Source organism: Opisthocomus hoazin, chromosome 25, assembly GCF_030867145.1.
Source record: "Opisthocomus hoazin isolate bOpiHoa1 chromosome 25, bOpiHoa1.hap1, whole genome shotgun sequence".
Lineage (NCBI taxonomy): Eukaryota > Metazoa > Chordata > Aves > Opisthocomiformes > Opisthocomidae > Opisthocomus > Opisthocomus hoazin.
In genome coordinates this window covers 7,029,943-7,048,915 of record NC_134438.1, presented here as the reverse complement: position 1 = coordinate 7,048,915, position 18,973 = coordinate 7,029,943, and the positions used below count along the sequence as shown (strand labels likewise).

General features: G+C 45.3%; 1 protein-coding gene across 3 annotated transcripts in view; it reads right to left on the bottom strand.

The window, feature by feature from the left end:
- USP49 (ubiquitin specific peptidase 49) overlaps positions 1–18,973 on the bottom strand; it is a 35,307-nt gene that overhangs the window by 8,827 nt on the left and 7,507 nt on the right. Inside the window, exons 2-7 of one of the 3 annotated variants that reach the window (XM_075442942.1) lie at positions 11,091–11,207; positions 7,906–8,052; positions 5,582–6,992; positions 3,523–3,727; positions 1,498–1,606; positions 517–722 (exon numbers count right to left, since the gene is read on the bottom strand). In XM_075442942.1, coding sequence (XP_075299057.1) covers positions 517–722; positions 1,498–1,606; positions 3,523–3,727; positions 5,582–6,964 — 1,903 coding nt within the window. In that variant the 5' untranslated portion in view covers positions 6,965–6,992; positions 7,906–8,052; positions 11,091–11,207. Of the gene's footprint in view, positions 1–516; positions 723–1,493; positions 1,607–3,522; positions 3,728–5,581; positions 6,993–7,905; positions 8,053–11,090; positions 11,208–18,973 lie in introns of those variants that run through there. The other 2 variants (XM_075442941.1, XM_075442943.1) reach the window with 2 other exon arrangements.

The following is an 18,973-nucleotide window of genomic DNA, read 5'->3' as shown; positions in this document are numbered from 1 at the left end:
AATTGTGTATTCTAGCTGAAAGACTCAATTAGGAAAAGAGACAGCCAGTTTGTACCTCTTTCTGCACAAGTCAGAAGGCAGAGTCAATACTAATTCAGCTGCAGAAAGAGACTGCTGGAAATTCACAAAAACCCCGCGGATGTTATTCATGAATAGTTCCTGTCCAATTTCAAAACACTTTCTGTTTATCTCATCATCCCAAGGATACTGAGAAAAGACACCCAGCTGGAGCAGCTCCACCGAGTTACATCGTATGAGAAAATGAAGCATTCATGCTGTTAACAGCAAGCAATAAAAGGCATCCCAACGGGCCGCAAAGCAATCTGTGGCTTTATGCAGAAAAAAACAAAAGAAAAGAAAATACACTACTAGCAATACATTCTGGGAAACAAACTACCGAACGTCAGGAAATTTGATTCCAAACAACTTTGATCATAAAGCTTGACAACACACTACGCCGATGGAATAAACCACGAGTTTCTTGAATTTGTTTCCCCCGTAATAAGGCACACGCACCTCCCTCTGTGTTGTAGCAATATGCTGTGTAGTGTCCTGAGCCAAACCCTTTCCCGTGATGCATCACCACAGCGGAGAGGTCATAGACAAAGGTCTCTTTGTCAAGAGAGGAGAGAGAGTCCCTGCAGCAGTAAGGTTCCATGTTTAATACCTGGTCAAAGAGGACATGGACCCCAATCTTCTCACGGTGATTACGTTCAGACCACCTGCAAACACAAGGGCACGAGTCAAAGACTCGGGATCCTGCTTCTCGACAGCGGCACAGGGCTGTGGGGAAGATGCACACAAAAGTAGCCACAGCTGAACAACTCTGAAGAGCCTTCCTTGCTGGGGTCAAGTAGGTGCCGTAGAATTTTTGCCTTCTGTTTTCACTCTAACATCTTTTGCATCCAACTGATTCTGTCCTTGATGCCCTTTTGTTATTTGTTAGGATACCTTTGAGATTTGCAACAGCCAAACATCTGCTACTGTGACAGTCAAACAGCATTTAAAAGACTCAGTTACACAAATATAACCGCCACACACCTCAACTGCCTGTGCTAACCACTTTGGAAACTTCATAGTATTTTGAACTTTGTCTGCTATGTTTTATTCAGCGGGTAAATACATAATACTGGCGTTTAACTATCACAGGCTTCCAGCTTTCAACAAACCTTTCATTCAACTTAACTCATCCAGCTCACAGCCACTGTTTCAAGATGTCTGCAAACTCAAATACTGTCGAGTACAGGTCTACAAAATCAGTATTAATATTTACAAAACATTACATTGTGCACATAGCAGAAAACACGCTACAAACAGGCTGCTGACTGTAATGTAAGTAGCACTCTGAGAGGGTATCACACATCTGGTTTGGGTAAACTGCTTACAGATGTGCATTTACCAGCAAGTGAGAGAAGTTACGGGCCCACACCAATCACCTCTTTCCAAAAAGACAGAGGCAAGTCACCCGTTTGACACCATGTGGTGTGCCCCACTCACCTGAATCGTTTAAGGTGCAGCCGGAGGACCTGAGGTAGTCTGTAGATCATTAACTGCTTTTTAGCTTCACTCAGAACAAGAGGTTTGGGAGAAGACTTTCGCCGCTTGCCTACAAAAAAAAAAAAATCAAGGCAAAGATTGTTCGGATGTCATTAATTTTCAGAAGGGGAAAAGAACGTATTCTGAACTCTTTTTCTTCCAGCAGCAGTAGTCGAGCTCACATGCGCTCAGGATCGACACGCAGGTAAGCATCTCTTAGGAATTCCTTCAGAGCAGGAACTTGTCTAGGATCAAAACCCATATGTTTAAAAAAAAACCAAAACTTTTTCACTTTTGTGACGCTTACAATCACACCATCAGTTATCACCTTCAAGCTGCTCACCTGATATTCTGCTCTGAGAAATACACCAGAAATATTCAGACAGAGCTGGGGCCAAAGACTTCGAGGGCTGTAGCAGTTTCAACAGGTGAACCACCAGCGCACAATAATACTATTTGACAGGTATTCTACCTACTACTTTGATCCGCTTATACCACTAGAATAAGGCTTATAGTAGCAAGCTTTACTAGCTAAAGAATATTAATACAAGTCAGAGGAAAAGGCTTCCAGCAAGGTTCCGCCTCTTGCAGGGTTTCTGCCTGCCCAAGAACGGAAAACAACCTCTGAACCGAAACTGGAGAAGAGGGGAAAAGGTTCCTCTTCCCAGCAATTACTCTTTCCAGGACACTGAACATACGACTATATCGGGAGGAAGCCAGGTGGCTTGCAGAGCTTCCAATAAGAAATGTACCTGTTAATTGGGTTTCTGCACCTCACTGCACCAGTTCAGAACAGATGGGTTGCTCCTCCTCCATCACGGCTGACAAGCAGTGCCCCCCAATAGTTTTTGGCACATAGACGCAGGATGGTGGCCTTCCCCTGACTTTTTTTCAGATGGTTAATGTTTCCTTAGCCATTTAACTCTGAGGTAGCTATTAAAACTCGGGCTTTCACAAAGAATCAAAGAAAACAGAGTTAAGATGAAGCTGTACTCATCCATATCGACACTTTGTGAACGTGAATCAGAATCTGTGCAAATTGTATTTGGCTTTGTTTCAAGAACATCTAGTCAACAATTATTTCCTGATGCTTTGTGAAGAAGGCGAGTAGCAGATCTGCAAGCTGACAGAGAACTCTACAAATATTTGCTACTTCAGCTCCTCAGTTGCGATGTAAGTCAAATTATTGGCATTTTCCTCCCAAGGGGATGAACATTTGCCATAAATACCTGCATGAAAAAAATTTCTAATCCAGCTTATCAGAGTAGCTGAGCTGCATGACTATATAGAAGGTTAAAATTATGTTCAGGCATATAATGACCTTACACTCAGACCTGCGACAGGAAAACATAAGTCATCTTCTAGCTGAGCGCAGCAAAACACGTGCATTCATCTAACAGGTAATACATTAATCCGAGACTCCCGGAATAATGTCAGCTCATCGCTTCTTGACAAAAAGCCTACAGAGAGATGGAAACTCTAACCTGGCAGCAGACCTTGAGAGCTCTACATTTGTGATTTCTGGTTAAGGGACTCAGTCGAGAGCAAGCAGCATACAGATAACTTGTTATAAAAGCTTTCCTGCCACGCAGAGATGAGCAAACTCCAGGGGAGAAGGTTCCTCTTTTCGTCTCTAAATCCAACTCTCTTCCCCTTCAAAAAAAATCTTGAAGTTGCCTTCCCCTCCAACACAAGCAGCAAGGGCAGTTCTGAACAGGGTCGTATTAAATCCTTACTGAACTGCGCTGCCGAATGGCAGAGATGAGAGCAGAATGTCATACCAGTTCCAAACTGGTGTCCAGCGGAGTGGGAGCTACCAATAGGTGGAAACAAAACTGCACAAGCAGCGAGGAAGAACACAGTTTCCCTATACATACAGGCCACAATACACGTTTTGAGACAACACAAAACACACGTCAGAAACCTCTCACTCGGAAAAAGAGACGGTGCTTCTAACGGCAAAGCCAGCAGCAGCAGCCGACTTACTGTTGCACTGGTCGCATGCGTAGATCCTCCCTTCCAGAGCTTCGGTCTCGGTGAACTTGGCCAACATTTCTGTCAGCATGCACTCCGTCTGGTTAACAGGGACGATCCCTTTCTCCATAGAGTGATAGCGCTCGGGGAATTCCAGGGAGAGGTCCCAAAAGGGCTCAACGGTGTTGGATTTGTAGTTGCACGTTATGCAGGTGACCTGGGAATGAAGTGTGTGTACACAAATGAAGTTAGGACCACGCACACCCGCAGACAGGCACTTACATTCACACCTAAACAGCCGGTTTTTGCCCAAAAGGCACTGCAGTTTCACGGACGATCTGCGAGTCAAGAGGAACATTGCCGATTTCCAGTCTGAAAGCTCTCTATCTTGAGCAGATAATTTAAACTACTTTCTTAATTCTGAAAAAAAAATGGAGACAATGTTCACATTTACGGGATTCAATTCCTCGGATAAACACCATTACAGGCACCATACCAATTCCCAGTTGGGTAAGAAGCACCTTGGATCTGTTTTCTACTACAACAAGTACATGTTTACATTTATCACGCAATCTTCCTTCCATAGTTTCTCTATTTTTCTTGCATATTTCAAAGTGTGCAATTCCTTTAATGTTTCATCTGCTAACTATCTAAAAATCATTCATGAATGGAGCATGAAAGGACAAATTTCAGATGCACTTAGAATCATAGAATGCTAAGGGTTGGAAGGGACCTTAAAGATCATCTGGTTCCAACCCCCCTGCCCTTATGTCATCCCAAAGTACTAGCAATCAGAACAGCAAAACAGTTTTTCAATTAAACTCAGAGGCAGAGAGCGAGAACAAAACCAGAAAGCAGGTCTGCTCAGACTCTGCTATTCCGAGAGCCGTCCACCAGCAACCAACTGCCAACCTCGCGGCCCGGCAGCTTCACGCACTGAAAGCCCCAGTGACTTCGAGACCGATCTGCATCTAGCAGATAGGGAAGGAAGTCTCTGGGCATAGAGGGGTTTGGAATTAAATATAGTATGTGTACACAAGAGTTACATAAGTAGAATAAATAGCCTGGCAAGTTATTTATAGTGTACCATCGTAACAGATAAATTACACCGATCTGTGAACGTCGACGCTGCTAACAGAGACCCACCACTGAACCTAGAACACGCACCGGCTGCCAGAGTCAGGAGACAGCCAAACAAAGAGCTTTTCGCTAAGAAGTCCACACGAAGTTCAGGCACTGCAGACATGATTCAAATGAATCACGACTTCAAGTGTCCTTTCCCTGAAAAGCCAGAAGCTTTAACTTGAAAGAGACACCTTTTAATCTTTAACGTGCATGTAAGTTCTTACGAGTGGTAAGCTTAGTAAGACCGGCACTGAGAAGGATGATATCAGTAGTCATGAGAACGCACACTTATAATACTCTTCGTGGTCTGATCTGGCAAACTCTCAAGTGTTGAGTTAGGCACACATTTCATTTCTCCTGGAAAGCAAACGTAGTTGAGGACTTTCAGAACGCGCTGGGCGTTCAGGGTCTGCCTTGTGGGAAATAATAGGATTCCGACAAGGGGACAGCACAGGAATTAGAGACCAAGCACCACGACAGACACTTTCAGCTCCTACAGAAACATCTGTTAAGCATGCTCAGTATCTCAAGATGACTTTCAAATGCCTGTAAAAAGAAAACCATTGTCACAGGGAGCTTATTCTTTATAGCACAAGATGACAGCCCTCTCTGTCGTTCATCATATTCTTTCTAGCCACGGAAACAAAACCAGCAAGGGACGAAACACAGACACTTTAAAAACATGGTAAAAACTTAAAACTAAGGGCTCAGAACTTCTGTACTTGGGCAGATTGCATTCTGAAGTGGCGAAAGTCAACTGAATTTACAATACATGTGACAAGTACCAAAAATGCTGACAACGTGCACAGCAACCCAACAGATTTCTCTCTCGGAAGGCACTCCTAACCAGTTCCTCTTACTTATTCGGTAGTTCCTCAAGAAACAGAGCCTTTGCTCCTTGGTGTGAACGGCTCCAATTGATTTCTGTGCAAAAGCAGGTGCATACCTGACTAAGCAACTGCCCATGAAAAATGGTGTTCACCACCTTCAGGACCTGCTTGGTGAGCTTCCTCTGCGAGAAAGGGATGAGGATCCTGCGCTTCGTTCCTTCTGACTCCAGCTCCTGCTGTACTTTATCCAACAGCTCACAGAGAAATTCCTGAGCGTCCTGCTGGTCGTAACCTCGGAACGCCGGGATCAGACTCCACACGGAGTGCAGCATGGCAAAGGGGGACACGAGGGCCCACTTGCCAGACCACATCACTCGGAAGAGGGTGTGCAATTCGTGGCAGAGAGAGATGTGCTTCGAACTCGGTTCCTTGGGTTGTATTAGTTCTAAACTCCTGCTTATCGAGGAGCCACCATTTAAGCCAGCTGGCAAGCTCTGCGTGCCATATGATGCCACTTTGTCAGTCTTCCCCGACTCGTTAGCAGCAGACCCATTTGCCAACTTGCCAGGCATCCTAGACTTCCCATTCACAGTTTTGGCTAAGAGTTCTTCTGTTTCACAGAGATCAAGCGTCAGAAAACATTCTCTAAATTTCTGGAGGTGACTTAGCACTTGCAGAATAGAATTCATATAACATGTGTTTCCCAGGTTCCTTAGACCCGTTACCCCGGGAGTCATCAGAGGCTTACGCCGGATGGAATAAAACTGTTTGAATCTGCTGCTCTGCATCTGCCTTGAGGTAGGGGAAGCGGTTGCCACCTCCCTGAATTTCCTTGGAATCAAGTTCTCTCTGTGCATGTGAGACAGCAGCCTTGCACTCTTCCTGGGAGGAGTGTTTGCCAGCTCCTCCAGGAGCTGTCTCTTCATCTCCTGCCGCCGCTGCCTAGCTGCCTCCTTCTTCTTCTCCAACTCTTCCATTTGTTTCTTTTGTTGTAATTTTAGCTGGCCTCTAGAGCTCTTATCAAACCAGGTCCGCAGCGCCTTCGCAAGCAAGGACTGGCGCCTGTGCCAGAGAGCTGTAAGCATCTGAGATTGTCCCTGAGGGCTCCGTTGATGGCTGCACATATCCTCTCCCAAAGCCATCGATCGCAATGTCCTGCCACTTCTCGTTGACAGATCATGTTTTTGACTTTTAATTGCTGACAGCGAACTTCTCAGCAATTTCAAATCACCCTCTGGGTTGTCGTTCAAGACGTAATCTTCACAAAGGTAACAGAAGACGTACAGATCATTAACTTCCATCGCCAACGGATGCCTGGTTTCTTCAAAGTGTTTAAGTGCATGCTCCTCGATGTACCTCCCGCAAGCTACGTGCGAGCACTTCAGACAAGCCCAGAGGGATTCAGTCGTCTGGCAGTCCACGCAGTGCCACTTCTGGGGGTTCAGGATCGAGTGGTCCTGGGCGAGTCGTAGCCGCCCAACATGTTTGCATCTATCCATGTCTTACAGGAGTCTTCGCTGCTTTGACCTTGGGAGGAAAAAAAAAGAAAGAAAAGGATCTTAGAGCCACTACACTTGTTGAAAATGATCTCTTTTGTACCAGCTGTAAAAGACCTATAAAAATACAGGTGTCACGTCTTGTCAATCCCAACTGCAGTTTTCCTTCAACCGACTCCATTATTTGGTTTTTTAAAAGCAGTTTTTAGGACCAGCAAAAGATATTGGATTGACAAGGTCCACCGAATAAAACTGTCTATCTGTCTGCTAAGCACAGCCCAGACAGCTGCCAGCACGCCTCACCCAACCTGAATGGCTCGCTTCCAAGGAGAAAAAGATTAATTCAGTCCACACACACATTTGATCTTTAGCTGCCCTCTTGAAATGGATACATACAAAATGAATTTGGAATTGGAATGCATGTCATCAGGAACTAGACTGAGGTTACCAACTTCTCGCAGAAGCTACAGAAATATCAGGTAATTGTCATAGCCAGAGCATCTGCAAGTCCGCAGGCTTTACATTCTACCCTCGAATTGTCTGATTTCTCACAGCCTCCCAAACATTTCAATGTTTAAAAAAATCACCAGAGGAAAAAAAAAGAAATGTGTAACACCATGTTATAGTAAACCTAAAGGAACATCTGCATGTGTACATGTTTGCATGAGCACATATAAACAGAAAAAGCAACTAATTTACTAAATTACTATATTGTAAGTGAAGAGAAATCAGCGCAGGGACAGTAGAACTAGAAAGCACAAAAGCCTTCACTCTGCGCCCTGCATCCATATGGTTTATAAAAGATACTCAGGGGCACAAAGAGCGGAACTGAAACACCGCGTGCCAGCGCTGCGGCTGCTTTCGCACAGCCCCTCCAACGCTCCGACCCGACGGAAAGGAGCGGGAGCAGCGCCCGGACCCGCTCGCTCGCACGCGCTACTCACGCAGTCGTGTTTAAACATCCTTTCCTCCACGACGCAGCATCCAGGGCCCGCAACATCCCCATCTCAGCCAAAGAGTCTTGGCGGCGGCTCTTCGAGAATTTAATTACTACTTAAGTCTTCGTTGTAAGGCAGCACAGCGTCAAAGCCCTAGAGAGAGAATATTCTTGTGATGCACGTAAACAAACTAAGAACGCTGGCAGGGTTGCTTTTGAACACAATTAATCCCCTCCGTGCAAGAGCAACTGCGGAGAACACGTTTGTTCCAGAGAACAGAATTATCTGGAAGGCAAAGCATGAACGCACCTAGGAACCCCACCACTGAGATGTTAAGGGACGTCACGTGGAAGAGGCGCTCTGGAATTTCATTTTTCTGCTTTCATTTGCTGATAATCTATAAATCTGCTGATCACATGTAGCCTCTTCGTCACGAATCTTTTGTAGTGGACGACCCAACATATGGCAGAGCAAAAATCTGAGTCAAAAAGACCGAGCAAAAACGTGCACCTCCTGCCATCGCTTTGATTCTGGCTGCGTGGATAACTTGGTGAAAGCAGGGGGGAGGAGATGGGGAAAAAGGAAGGGGGGAAAAAAAAAAAATCTGTCCCAAATTAAATTTCATTTCTAGATGATTTTTCAAACAATAAAAATGAAGTCATGCATAGCTGTCAAATGTGAACGGCAACAAAATAAGAACTACAGAGGAAAGAAAAATAGGAAAAACCTGCATTTTGCCAAAGGCAGAGAAGATTGTAAAAACCTATCTGTTGTAATAATCCAAGAAAGACTAAATGAACTTGCTTACACATCTACAATACAGTACTTCAATATAATACAAAGCAGTGATAGGAGGGACAGCAATAATATATACAAAGTGGTTTCAGATGTCACAGAGAGCATCAGGTTTGGCACACAGAATATTTAGTTAAAAAATTCATTTTACGAGGGGCAGAGTTGAACACAATGAAGGCCACAGCACGCATTCCCAAAGCTTCAGGATAGATACCCAACAGTTCCCTCAATTGGTATGCAGAAAACCTATCTGACCGGGCTAAGAAAACATGTTTTTAGTGGTCCCCAAATTATGCAAATTTACTTTAATTGCTATCTTTTTCCAGTGACACTGCTGCTAAAGATGGAATCCGGTAAAGAAAGATCAAAGCTCTTCCATTCTTTAGCTCTTCTTGATTTTTGATTAAAGCACAAGTGGCCACTTCAGAATTCACCTCCGCAGAACGATTCTGCGGCATCTAAAGAACCATTTTAGTTGCTTATTTAAAACAGTTCAAAAATCTGCCGTGCCTCTCCTTCGGGCTGTGCTCATCCGCTGACAGATCCAAGGGCCTGGAAAGGCACTTCTGGAAACCCGACGCTAAACAAAGGAGTGATCCGGTCTCCTCCTTCCAAGTTGGAAACCTCCCTTCCCACCTTCCGCCCTGACCTTTTCTCCCCTCTTTCCTCTTTATTTTTTCTGCTCAGGTCTTGACAGAGAATTGTGGAATCATCCTGCCTAGCCTTGGTGAGACCAAGTGGCATAGATTCCGGCTTGAAAGAGTATAGACACTATGGTAACATTGACAGCCTTCATTTACATAAAAGAATACTAATTATGTTGTATCATCAACATCTGTGATTCTGCTCACTGCCATATGCGACAGTGTTGGGAATTTAACCCTTGAGTCTCACTGAGATTTGCACCGTGTAACAAAACCCGGGCCTTATAAATACAATTTTCTAGAGACCGATTAAACAGCCGCCAAGCACGGTCGCTCATCAGCTCTGCAAGGTCTCGGGACGCAATATTTTCAAAGAATGCTGAATTTATCCTCAGTTTCCAAGGAAAAAGAGACAATGCTGATATGTTGCTAGTTTCAGCTGGGTAACAGGCTACAGGGAGATCCATCACACGCCAGATACAGGGTATTAAAGAATCATGTTTAACAATGAAGTAGGCTGTCTGTATATAAATCACAAGCCTTTTGTCAACTGCTTTTGCGTCTCCCGTGTGGGCCAGCAAGATTTCCTTTTTGGAAAAAGGAAAGAGATTTTTAACAACGTCGGTCAGTTAACAAAGCAGCTTTGTTACACCTGAATTCAGTAAGTCTCAGCACGGAAGCAGCTTTGATGCGGCAGCACGGGATATTCCCCGCCTGTTTCTCTTTAGGTATCTATGGACGCTTCCCTTGCAGACTGTGGGATGCCAGACTTGTCCGGACTCGGTGCCAAACGCAGCCGTCAGCAGGGAGTAGCGAGGTTTGACTTAAGAAACCCGATCATCTCGCACAGCTCCAGCAACCCGCTCACCTTGCGGGACTGGGGCCACGCGCCCATCTCCCAAGGCTTCAGCGACGCGCTCACCTCGCCATTGCGGTCGGGTCGTGGTCTAACGCGCGAATCGTCGGAGTGCTGCCTGGGGCGAGGCGGACGTTCCGCAGCCCAGCACTGCTCCACTAAAGCCAGAAACCCTCCCTGTACACCCACATCGAATTCTCCACCCCCGTGTGCTGCACCCTCGGCCCCGGCGACCTTCCAGAGCAGCGGCACAGGATAACTGAGTCGGTCCCACCTTGCCAAGAGCACCTATCTGGCGTTTGGGATCCTCCATTTTTGAGGACAAGAACTCCAACTACCGGACGGGCCGACGGGTGTGAACCTCCCTCCTCCCCATGCAGAGAGCATCCTTGGTAAGAGTCGCGCCTCCAGTCTTTCGGATGATACCCAGGTGAGTTGTTAATCTAGCTTAATTAGTTACCGGCTAGCCTTATGATGTTCAGCGCTAAACACAGCAAGTGCATTTATCAACGGCAATTCCGCATTCGTTGTATCTGCCGCCTCGATAAACCACCTCTCCTTTCAACTTCGGGGAGCCGTGAAAGGCCTTGAGATGGCTCCGACAGGCAAACGCTGGCTCTGGTGAGAGGCTACGCACCCAGTCCTCCGGACATAAACCCCCAATCCTCCGGACATAAACCACCGGACAAGGCTGGGATGAAGGCTGGAGCCAGCCGCACCTCGACCCCTCTCGGAGAAGGACTTTGGAAAGCACGGGGGTCCCTTCTGAAGCCCCCCCCAGCCACGCGGCAGACTCATCGCCCTAACACGACACAAATCCACGCCCTAACACCACACACACTGGGCTGCTCTGCGAGTTCAAAATCAGTGGTGCTTAATTAACCCAAACCACTTACACGATACGTCTTTTCAACTTCCTCAGGTAAGACCTCCTGCTTTTCCTCGGCGTGGTTTTCGTGTCAAAGCCAGGAAGGCACACCAGGCTGCCTGTTACCAACTCACGTTTTTGACCCCTTCCATGACAAAAAAAAAAGAAAAAAAAAAAATTAAATTTGGCTGTCTCGCAGCGTGCAACACGCGTCCTAAAGGCAGCTGGAGTGCCTGCAGGCTCAGCCCTGCCATCCCCCAGGCAAACAGACTGCGAAGGCAGTCACTGAAAGACACGCACGCAACCAAGAACAGAATTTCTTCCTCTCTTTTACACAGGAAAACAAACAGCTTGCCACGACCTACTGGCAAGAACAAAAAGAACACACTAACAGGAGAAATTACAAAGCTATGATTAAAGGAAAACACAAAGATGAGTCAGAAACCAAACAGTTGCAGAAGGGGAAAAACAAACCTTGCAAAGATTCCAGGACCGGAGCTATCTAAGGTATTGCAACAACTGAACCCAAATTTATGTGGTTGATGTGACAGCCTAGGACAAGCCAGGAGCAACAAGAGAGTGTACTGACAGAGAATTAACACCTCAGGTCTTGGAAACAAACCAACAGAACTCTTCTCTTTGCAATTACAGTATATCAGGTTTATTTCTTGGTTTTACGATTTTTTTCCATCAAGGTAGATCTGATTTTAAGAACTAACTATAAACTCCTCCTTTCTCACCTACTTAGACCTTGTCTTTTCCACATAAGGGGTGGGGGAAGGAAAAGAGGGGAGGAAGAACAACTTTATTGCTCTGCATGGAGAAGAGGTACCAGAAGCAGCGTGGAGCTGCACTGCAATACAGCTGAAGACGAGTTAAAATTGAAATAAAATAAAAGGAAATAAAACAAAAATAAGGACACTGGTTTAGCCAGTAACATTCCAGAGACAGTTTGAAAAATTCTCACCTTGGAAATCACTTCTAGTATTTAAACACTGGGTCAAACCCCAAACCCCACTTTCTTTTCTTGCATGGCTCATAATCCTGGAAAAGCGTATGGCAAGATCCTATAACAGCTCCAAGAACCAAACACAGCAGAAACCATTTGGCTCTTGACCCTAAAAGAGTGTTAAAGCAAAACACATGACTTTATTATGTTTCTTTGTACCATTGTTACACATTTGGAGACTGATTAAAGACATCTGTACAGATCTGTTAACACCAGCTACTTTCTTTTTCTAAATAAACGTGCACGAAGCAAAAAGAAAAGTTTTGGGATCAGGAGAGGTGCTAGATATTCAGCCTTGGAAACTGGATGCATCTTTCCCTCGTCCAAGAACGGATTCCAGAACAAATACGAGTCTTCAGCACCACCACGAACTCTGCTGGCTGCAGCCTGGAAACCACCTTTAAGGACAGGTGGGAAGCTCGGACCAAACAATTCTTTCGTCCATTCACCCCTCTCCTGAGAGCGGCAAAACTGAAACACAGCAGCATCTCACCGGTCCGTCGGGAACTGGCACCGCACGAAATAAAGCACATTTGCCCCCTTTTCTTTCCTTCGCATTTTGTTTTAAAACACCGTAGGAAAAAACTATCCTTAGATATTCTTGGTTTCCATCAAAACTACACATCCTGCACAAACACACTGCATGCGATCAAATAGGTTTCAAAATCTTCAATGCAAAGAAACGAGCACCTTCCGCTCTCCTCCCCACGAACCAGTTTTCACATACAACTCTGCAGTAGGATTTCTAGCCTGCTGCAAATACTCAGAAACGCAAATAGGAAGGTATCAGAGAGGCTATAGATCTAAAAATTGCATACAACTACTCAAAAATTTTATTCCTCCTATTATTTTAACCTACCCATTTGTGAGGAACCAATTATTCAACCAGATGTCTAATGAAAACATGTAATCTGAGCTGCGCGGAAGATGGTAAAAAAATTTTCCTGCTCAAGACATTCACGTTCCTCTGCTAGCAAGAGCCGTCCACGTACACGCTCGCAGCCAAATCCTGAATTTGCTTCTCCAAGCCAGGAGAACTCGTGCAGCTGATGAACCATTCGAGAAAAGGAATTGCTGCAAACACGAGCGAGCATCACCACCGCACCACGTGAGCGGGCACCCTCCGTCCTCACGCCGTCACCGCACAGTCCAGAACTACCCACGCAGAAACCAGAGCAAGGAAAACACCCAGGAAAACGTGCAAAGACCTCTTCTTGCTGCTCTTTTTCCAAAGAGCCATCGGCTTGCCTGGGCAGGAATGGGTTTCTCCCTTGACTCCTCCAGTTCCAACCCTGCTGCTTTTAGACTTTCAGATTGCATCTCCAAAGAGTAACAATAGCCTTAGAGATTTTTTCAATTATTCTGAAAGCATATTTTCTTGAAAACTGTCAGCTTTATATCCCACAATCACTGGATTCTCTCTATCCAGGATGACATACTATCAAGTTAGTTACAGGCAAATTAACACAGCTGACAAAAGGAAAAAAGGAAAACACATGAGGAAGAGTTACAGATGAGTCAGGATATAGCATTTCTTTGAAAAGACAAGAAAAGCAATGACTTAAATCGCTCCTATGAATACACGAATAAACCACAACTTAACAGCCAGCCAAACAGTTGTGATGAGAGACTGGAGCTGTGACAGCCAGCCACCTCGCCTCCCTCCTGGCCACCTCGCCTCCCTCCTCACCCCGCCGGAGCCCTGAAACACAGAAACCCTCCCCCTGAACCCAAAGCTTACCAAATTCCGAAACATCCCACCCGTGTGTGCCTGGAAAGTGGCCGGTGTCCCACGGGAGTCACGACAAGCCCCAAGGGTTGCAGTCGCTCAGCACAGGCGCCGGAGGACCCCGCACACCCCACCACACTGCTCAATGCTGCAGCTACGATCACACGGGAGCCCGACGAAAATGTGACTTTCCTGCCAGCTTCCCCAGCGAGTTCTGTTTTATTAACTCCTTTAAGTTAATTATAACTATGTCAATGTTAAACTGTTTCTGGGAGCTCACACTGCGCTGTAAAAATTCACTCTAAGCTCAAACCCGGAATCTCAGGAATCAGTTTTCAAAGAAATATTCAGTCATTGCAAAAAAACCCCAACCAAAACCAAAAACCCCAAAGCACTCACAAGCACGAGGATTAAGCAAATCCTATTTCCCACGCAGGCGTGCTCGGTGGGACTACACGCGACTTCTGCAGGACTTTGTTCTCCGAGTCGTCCTGGGAAGCTAACGCTGGCAGGTATCGGTCCACGTCTGATCTGAGAGCACGACGAAGAGCACAGACACTGTGATGTGCTGAGTACGATTAGCTTCAAACATCTCCTACTCCACAGCAAAAAGTACAAGGCTCCCGGGGCCCTCATTTTGTCCCTGTCACCAACCCACCCGTAAAAATTGGTCATCCTTCCTCCAAAGTTCAGTTCACACAGATTTGGGGGGATAACTGAGAGAAGATCAGCATTTGCTTCACGTTTTACATCACCTGACAGATGTAAATGTCCCAAACCTTCCAAATCAGAGGTGTTAAGATCCCACTACAATACACCGGACATAAAACCCACCAAACATCAGGCAGCCACAAGTAGCAGATACACCTACATACAGATATATATAGATAGATATATAAAAAAACCCCAAACATTTAAAGGTACTATCTGCTAACAACCCAACCGAAACAACCAGACAAATCGCTAAAGCTGAATTCAGTGCTCAGGGAATGGAGCTCCAAGGAAGGAGCAAGGATAAAAAAACTTCCTCTTTTTCCTAAAACTCTGGAATTCTGAGTACTTCAGAAAAAAAGCTGTAAAGCCTCCGAGACTGTTCTAAATACAACTGGCACACTTAAATCTAAGGTCTCACGTAAACTGAAATGTGCTGTTAACTCGCCTGTACTGATCAAGACTGAAAAGAAAGCAAAATGGTCCCCAGTACCCACTCCAGGCTACTTAATGCCTGGAACAGATAAAATAACCTTATCCTGCCTTTTTTGTGGTTACGGCTTAGTGTGCTTGGTGAACTGGTTTAGCCACGCTACCCAACACAAGCTTTCCGCAGATACACGCTCTCTTCACCAGAGAGGCTCGCTGGCAAACTCTGAGAAGTCAGAAAAAAAACCCCAAACTCCTTTTGTTTGGTTAGAATAAATTTATGACTAAAACAAAAGACTTCACACTGCCTGCGTCCTCAAAGAGCAGTAATTCATACTTTACACAGGCGAACAAATAGCTGCAAATGTGCATGTGTCTTCTATCCACATTCCTTCCCGATGAAGATCCTCTTAAACCAGAGACAGTTCAGCATTCCCTAGGAACAGATCCAGCAGTTTATGGTTTGAAAATAATCACGGAAAGGCAAAGAGAAGGTGAATTGCTTCGGTTCACAAAGCATTGTAATACAGCCTTCCTTAGAAACTTTCTTATTTATTACATTTATTATTATAATAACTTTTATTATTTACACTGCCGTTCAAATTCCACAGCTGCACGAGTTTAAACTTGAACGTTTTTAAAATTTAAACTATTTTAAAGATGAAATACAAATATTCTTATTAAACCAGACTCACAGTGTTTCTTGTGTAGGGCAAGAGGTGAATAAAAATAAGTGACGAAAACCTCAGATAATGCCCCCAGCTAACCATATTTTCAGTTTTCACCTTTTGAACTTCGCTTTAAGAATAGCTTTTCATTGTGTAATACAACCAACACTATTTATGCTTTAGGGTCACTGTAAAACAAACAAAGAAACAACGACTCATGTCCTACAGTTCCCTGAAAATGGGGGAAGTTACTATATAATGGCTCTGGATGTTAAAGCGCCTTATTAAAATGCTATATACTTCTCAGCTCATGGCCTTCTGGAAGTTCATGTTTCTTCTTTTATTGCAACACATAAAATCCCCCTCTCCCCTTTATTTTCATAGGCTTCTGAGGTCTTCCTTTTGGTTTGGCTTTTTGAAGTGTTAGTACGCGGGGAAACGCGATATTGACACACCGTATAAATGAGGCACTCGCTCGACATTAAAACAATTCACAGTATTTTCTCTCGTTCTAGGCAGCCAGTCCAAAAGGGAAAGAGTCAATGCCGAAACTCCACTGGTACTTACACCTGCAGAAGCCTGGAGCAATTACAGCACATACATACAGTGTCAGTTATCAAACACGAAAAGATGTTTTGCATTAGAACAGTCCGAAAAAAAGATGCTAACTGCCCAATATAAAGTAATAATTTCACTTTCTGAGTCAAGCAACCAGCTTTATAGAATCCATGAATTCCCAGCGAGTTCTATTTCCATGATTGTGACAACACCCGAGCATGACATGCCATCGCGTTTTAAAGTCTTCTCCATGTCTGCCCCCGACCTTCACTCCTGAAAAACCTCTCCGCCAGAGCAGAGAGCAACAGAGCTTTAACGGATGCAAAATTCGTGGCACTGACTCCAAGTCAACCCAGCTCCAGCAATTCTCCCTATTTGGGAATTCAGTTTTTTACGCCCCGCCATCCCCAGACTGCCGGGATTCATACCGAAACTGATGTCTTTTTGCTTCCTCTCACACTCACCACTCCCCAGTTCGGCAAGTATTCAAGTTTAGTGAGACTGCTCAGACGGACAGAGTACGTGCTCACATATTCACGGGTCAGGACCCGTGCACAAGCCAACGAGGCAGTTTAAGAATAAATAACAGGGTACAAGTTAACCAAAACTAGCCACGTTATATTTCAATGTGGCCTAACAAAGCAGGAACAGAGGAGATAAACAGCTGTTCTCCTGTGTCCCCTCCTGCCCTACCTTACTACTCCTTTTAAAGATGGCCTACTACAATGAAGCCAAAAAACTACGTTCTTCAGAAGGCAGAAAGCACTGTTTCGTTTGACCACGCTCTTTAAAGTGTTTTTCACGTTCAGTGTGTATCCCATTTATCACCAGCTGTCACGCAAGCAATACATTGACTCGAGGTTGACAGCAATAGTTCAGATATTACGTATTAAAAACATGAAAACCCCCACACTCAACCTTTCACAGGGAAAATTCTACACAATTTCCACCCACCTTCACAGCAACACCAACAAAATTAAACACAAGTTTCTGCTACTGGCAAAGCGCTTCATTAGCAAGGTCAGAACCGGTTACATTTTGACCCACAGCACCTCGCTCTGTTCCCCCACCATCTGCAAAAAACTGCTCACTTTTTGCGTCAAAAGACGTGCGATTTTAATCAAACGCACCAAACCCAAGCCCTGCGCTGCGCAGGTGGGAGGTGAAGCCATCCGGCTCCGGCACAGCGGCGAATCCTCCCGCTGCTGCTCGGCACGCCAACCCGAGGGCTGCCACAGCCATCGGCTGAACGGCCCCGGTACTCCGCGGCGGGCTCACTGCCTCTTCCAGAATCTCTTTGTGATCGACACAAAGACGGATTATACCAGAGAGTGAATACTTGGTAAGTTATGGGTAGTCCTCTGCTGTTCTTCCTCCCCCATTTTAATTCATATTCATCTTGGCAAAATCTTAGACAGACTATTAACTAATCTAAAACAACATCACAGCTGATACAACACATAAAGCAATCAGTCAAACGAACATGTCAGTGCCATCTACTGAAGCAATAAAGAACAAGACAACCCCAGCAGGCTGTGGCTTATTATCTTCACAGCCATAATGAATAGGCAAATAGTATTAAATATAAGCGCCGCATTCCACAGTCACAGCTTGCTGTGCTTTAAGCAGGAAAGGTGCCTTCGATGCGTTCGAGGAAGGGGGGTTACAACAAGACGAAAATAACGCAGGGTTTTGACACACCTCTCCATCATTTTCTTTCCTTCACTTGCCAATCAACTACTGTTAGGTCTTTCAAAACCCCGAGCGAGCAAAACAGAGCAGCAGCTAGAAATTTTTGTATGGCTTTTAATATACGCTGTTCGCTGGTAAATGCAGTAAATCAGAGTGACCGATTTACCCAAACGCAGCAAGGACTTCTGTTTTTCCATTTGTCTAACCAACACCACCCAGCCAACAGCCCAGGATGCTCAACAGTATTTATCCATACGGCACGTGCAAGCGCGCCCGCGTCCCTGCCCGGGAGGGTGCGGCCGCGTCCTCAGCTCCACAGGCAGCAAACGATCGGACCCAGCCTTCGCTTGGACCGCCGGGCTCCACCAAGGGCTGCTCGGTTTTCTTGTCAACAAAGAATTAGGCAGATTTACATCTCCTCCTGCTCTGCTGAACTGATGTGCCTGTTTTATGCTTGGGGGTGGGAAAATAAAAAGCATCTATACAGCAAACCCCCCACTTCCCAGGTGTGCGGCAGGAGATCTGAAGTGGCATTAATAAAACCAAGCAGCGTATTCTCAGTTTCCACCTTCCCCACATCCAGCCTGCCAGCTGACACACAAGGTTTGAGCCTCTGTTTTCTGGTACAGAAGGAAGCACTTCACTTGCTCAAATGCACTTTTTTTTTTTCCCCTCTTCCTGATGGAATTATTCCTAATTTGCATATTATGAATCCTCTTCTGGCTGAAATCCTTTTCCGTAAATTACAGGCAATATCTGAGTAATGCCTTTGTCCTCCCCACAACACGTCAGCATAACAGAACGAGGTAGGAAACGGGAACGCAATTTGCCAAGTCTCAGGTTGTTCATCTCCTTTGAGAACTGACGGTCAGCTCGGGCCCGATTCTGCCGCTCTGCTGTGTTCGTAAACGATCCTCCTAAGGGGTCAGAGCTCAGCACAGCAATCCGTCTTGAGGCGAAACGACAACGGGACAAGGGAAGGGAAGAGCAAGAGTTGAATCTGGTTTTGATGCCACGATCCAGTGCCTCAAAAAGCTGTTCCTAAAACCTTTCAATTTTATAATAAACAGAATATTATCTTCCTTATTCACTCATTTCTACAGCGTCCAAAACAG